The following is a 5,000-nucleotide window of genomic DNA, read 5'->3' as shown; positions in this document are numbered from 1 at the left end:
GTGTGTATGAGTCTACGCTCGCGTGTGTGTGTATGTGTGTGTGTGTACGCGCACGTGTGTGTGTGTGTGTCTGCCTGCACATGTGTGCAGACATGTGTGTGTGTGTGTCTGTGTGTTAGGGCTTTCACACCGGCAAAGAACCGTGCCAGTTCACGTTCACGTTCGGAAACCTCCGAATGTTGGTGCTGTCTGGTCAAAGAACCCGCGTTCATACCAGTGTAACCAGAACCATCAGCGTTCATACCAGTGTAACCAGAACCATCAGCGTTCATACCAGTGTAACCAGAACCATCAGCGTTCATACCAGTGTAACCAGAACCATCAGGGTTCATACCAGTGTAACCAGAACCATCAGGGTTCATACCAGCGTAACCAGAACCATCAGGGTTCATACCAGTGTAACCAGAACCATCAGGGTTCATACCAGTGTAACCAAGTGAGTTTCGGTCTGAACGCGCCGGCTGGTTCCAGACTCGGTTCGCGGTTCTTTGCCGGTGTGAAAGCCCTATGTGTGTACTTACTGGTCTTGGTGGAGGGGGCTGGGGGGTCCCGGGGGCGGGGGTCTCTGTCGGGGGGGGGCAGGGTGTCGGGGGAGGACAGGGAGGCCGACAGGAAGTTGATGGAGGACAGGAGCGCCTCCGTGTGGAGCAGCACGTCCAGGGAGGAGAAGGTTACCTAGGCAACACAGAGAGAGGAGAGGGTTACCTAGGCAACACAGAGAGAGGAGAGGGTTACCTAGGCAACACAGAGAGAAGAGAGGGTTACCTATGTTACACAGAGATGAGAGGGTTACCTAGGTTACACAGAGAGGAGAGGGTTACCTAGGTTACACAGAGAGGAGAGGGTTACCTAGGTTACACAGAGAGGAGAGAGTTACCTAGGTTACAGAGAGAGGAGAGGGTTACCTAGGTTACACAGAGAGGAGAGGGTTACCTAGGCAACACAGAGAGAGAGAGGAGAGGGTTACCTAGGTTACACAGAGAGAGGAGAGGGTTACCTAGGTTACGGACAGGGGTCTGAGAGGGGGGGATAGGGAGGAGGGGGCGGATAGAGAGAAGGGGGAGAGATAGAGAGGGGGGGGGGGGTTTGAGCACATGTCCCTATTGTCCCAGTAATCATTTGAAAGGACCTTTGAGGACTGAGAGAAGGGAAGGATGTCGGCAAGCTTCACACACACACACACACACACACACACACACACACACACACACACACACACACACACACACACACACACACACACACACCAAACGTACACACCCACACGCACATACACGTGCTCACACACACACACACACACACACACACACACACACACACACACACACAGACATGCACATACACGTGCTCACACACACACACACACGCACATACACCACACCAAACACGACCACACACACCCTCCCACGCCCATGACCCAAACCACCCAGGAAATGAGGGTGGCTGCTGAATTAACGAGCCTGAACACAGAAACACACACACACATACACACACACACACACACACACACACACATACACATACACATATACACACACACACACACACACATCCCACCACGGTAACACCTGTGTGATCAGCAGAGAGAGAGAGACAGAGAGACAGAGGGAGAGAGGGGGAGAGGGGGAGAGACAGAGAGACAGAGAGAGAGAGAGAGAGAGAGAGAGAGAGAGGAAAGACAGAAAGACCGACCCACACACACACACACAGTCAGACAGACAGACGGACAGAAAGACAGACACACACACACACACACACACAGACAGACAGACAGACAGACAGACACACACACACAGTGAACACAGCGGTCTTACGTTAATCATCTGCTCCGTGTTCTTGTAGGCCGTGGCGAAGTTGGGAGCGCTCCGGTCCGCCTGAGAGGAGAGGGCACAGTCAGGTCAACACACACACACACACACACACACACACACACACACACACACACATAAATCCTTGAGGATTATGTATCCCTGTCCTTGTTAGTATTCACCTGCGCCGTTGGAGAGGGAGCTCGTCCTAATCGTTTCATTGTAAAGTACATTTTCAGCTGTGTCCTGTGCGTATAATAATAATAATAATAATAACTTTTATTTGTATAGCGCTTTTCCTGCAAATGTTGCAGCTCAAAGTGCTCCATAAATGATCCATAAACTTTAGATTTTCTATGATTTAATGACATATTTCTGAAAACATGTCTTTTTGTGCTTTTTTGTGTTTTTATTTTTTTTTTTACATCATGCTACTTTTATCTCCCGTCGTCTAGCAGAGCGCTAGGTGGCCCATAGGTTGACAATGGCAGCGCTAACCGCTACGTCAACGTGTCATGTTGACTCACGTTGCTGACTACGTCCACCAGCCTGAAAGGAGGGGAGGCATACCTGCGTTGTCTAGAGACCAGAAGAGAGAGAGAGGAGGGGAGAGGAGAGGAGAGGAGGAGAGAGGAGAGGAGGAGATGAGGGGAGAGAGAGAGAGGAGGGGAGAGGAGGGGAGAGGAGGGGAGGGGAGGGGAGGGGAGGGGAGAGGAGAGGAGGGGAGGGGCGGGGAGGGGAGAGGAGGGGAGAGGAGGGGAGAGGAGAGGAGGGGAGAGGAGGGGAGAGGAGGGGAGAGGAGAGGAGGGGAGAGGAGGGGAGGGAAGGGGAGGGGAGGGGAGAGGAGAGGAGAGGAGAGGAGGGGAGAGGAGAGAGAGGAGGGGAGGGGAGGGGAGAGGAGGGAAGAGGAGAGAGAGATGAGAGGAGAGGAGGGGAGAGGAGGGGAGAGGAGAGGAGGGGAGAGGAAGGGAGGGGAGAGGAGGGGAGATGAGAGAGAGAGGAGAGAGAGGAGGGGAGAGGAGGGGAGAGGAGGGGAGAGGAGAGAGAGGAGGGGAGAGGAGGGGAGAGCAGGGGAGAGGAGAGGAGAGGAATGGAGAGGAGGGGAGAGGGGAGGAGAGGGACACGGTGCCTAGCACTGAGGGAGCGTAGTGCGTCATACGGTCGACCGACGAGATATGATTGAATTCTGTGAAAGCGCCTCTCTCTCTCTGCGATTCCTAGAACTCTCTAGAAGGAAAGAGTCCGTTGTTGTATAGGCGACGTTGACAACAAGGGGGAGGCTGGTGGAGGTGGAGGTTGTAACAGGGGGGAACATTCCGTACGTACACGGCCGTAGATAGATACACACGGGCGGCGCGACTTTCCGCGTCGAATTGGCGACGCGGAAGTCACTTTAGCAGACGCCTTTATCCAAAGCGACTTTACAAAAAAAGTATGTGTGTGTCTGTAGTAAGTGAACCCACTCATGCCACTCATGCTATATATGCTAACCGTCAGCAGTCACAGTGCTAGAGAAAGGAAGGAAAGTCGGAGACTGAAGACCTCCATCTCTTCAGGTTACACCTTAACTGTCCCTCCTGAAGACCTCCATCTCTTCAGGTTACACCTTAACTGTCCCTCCTGAAGACCTCCATCTCTTCAGGTTACACCTTAACTGTCCCTCCTGAAGACCTCCATCTCTTCAGGTTACACCTTAACTGTCCCTCCTGAAGACCTCCATCTCTTCAGGTTACACCTTAACTGTCCCTCCTGAAGACCTCCATCTCTTCAGGTTACACCTTAACTGTCCCTCCTGAAGACCTCCATCTCTTCAGGTTACACCTTAACTGTCCCTCCTGAAGACCCCCATCTCTTCAGGTTACACCTTAACTGTCCCTCCTGAAGACCTCCATCTCTTCAGGTTACACCTTAACTGTCCCTCCTGAAGACCTCCATCTCTTCAGGTTACACCTTAACTGTCCCTCCTGAAGACCTCCATCTCTTCAGGCTACACCTTAACTGTCCCTCCTGAAGACCTCCATCTCTTCAGGTTACACCTTAACTGTCCCTCCTGAAGACCTCCATCTCTTCAGGCTACACCTTAACTGTCCCTCCTGAAGACCTCCATCTCTTCAGGTTACACCTTAACTGTCCCTCCTGAAGACCTCCATCTCTTCAGGCTACACCTTAACTGTCCCTCCTGAAGACCTCCATCTCTTCAGGTTACACCTTAACTGTCCCTCCTGAAGACCTCCATCTCTTCAGGTTACACCTTAACTGTCCCTCCTGAAGACCTCCATCTCTTCAGGTTACACCTTAACTGTCCCTCCTGAAGACCTCCATCTCTTCAGGCTACACCTTAACTGTCCCTCCTGAAGACCTCCATCTCTTCAGGTTACACCTTAACTGTCCCTCCTGAAGACCTCCATCTCTTCAGGCTACACCTTAACTGTCCCTCCTGAAGACCTCCATCTCTTCAGGTTACACCTTAACTGTCCCTCCTGAAGACCTCCATCTCTTCAGGCTACACCTTAACTGTCCCTCCTGAAGACCTCCATCTCTTCAGGTTACACCTTAACTGTCCCTCCTGAAGACCTCCATCTCTTCAGGTTACACCTTAACTGTCCCTCCTGAAGACCTCCATCTCTTCAGGTTACACCTTAACTGCTCCTCCTGAGACATCTACTACCCCCCCAGCACTGTGTCTCCTGAGACATCTACTACCCCCCAGCACTGTGCCTCCTGAGACATCTACTACCCCCAGCACTGTGTCTCCTGAGACATCTACTACCCCCCAGCACTGTGTCTCCTGAAGACACCCGCTTTTCCCCTTTACTGTGTCCCCTAAGACTTCTACTGCCCCCCTTGTACTGTTCCTCCTGAGACATCTACTACCCCCCAGCACTGCGTCTCCTGAAGACACCCGCTTTTCCCCTTTACTGTGTCCCCTAAGACTTCTACTGCCCCCCTTGTACTGTTTACAGTGTCTATATTTAAAAAAAAAAGTCTAGGTTTAGAAGAAGGTGATCGAAGAAGGTTTTTCCTTCTATCACTGAGACTGCCAATGGCCCCGGGCCTGAGCTGGATTACTCTTCCTGCTACGACTGGTGGATTGATGATTCACTTGCTTAGTCAAATGTATTGATTGTAAGTCGCTTTGGAATAAGGCGTCTGCTAAATGCCAAACATGTAAATGTAAAAATGTAAATGTAA

General features: G+C 51.8%; 1 protein-coding gene across 1 annotated transcript in view; it reads right to left on the bottom strand.

Moving 5' to 3' along the window:
- Positions 1 to 5,000, bottom strand: part of vps13c (vacuolar protein sorting 13 homolog C) — a gene marked incomplete at its 5' end in the record, with an annotated part of 128,043 nt that overhangs the window by 52,476 nt on the left and 70,567 nt on the right. Inside the window, 2 exon segments of the mRNA XM_080531967.1 lie at positions 522 to 675; positions 1,815 to 1,874. Coding sequence (XP_080388093.1) covers positions 522 to 675; positions 1,815 to 1,874 — 214 coding nt within the window.

The sequence above is a fragment of the Nansenia antarctica genome (genome assembly GCF_963989245.1).
Source record: "Nansenia antarctica genome assembly, chromosome: 5".
Taxonomy (NCBI): domain Eukaryota; kingdom Metazoa; phylum Chordata; class Actinopteri; order Argentiniformes; family Microstomatidae; genus Nansenia; species Nansenia antarctica.
The sequence above is the reverse complement of the archived record's forward strand: the minus strand, read 5'-3'. Positions and strand labels throughout refer to the sequence as shown.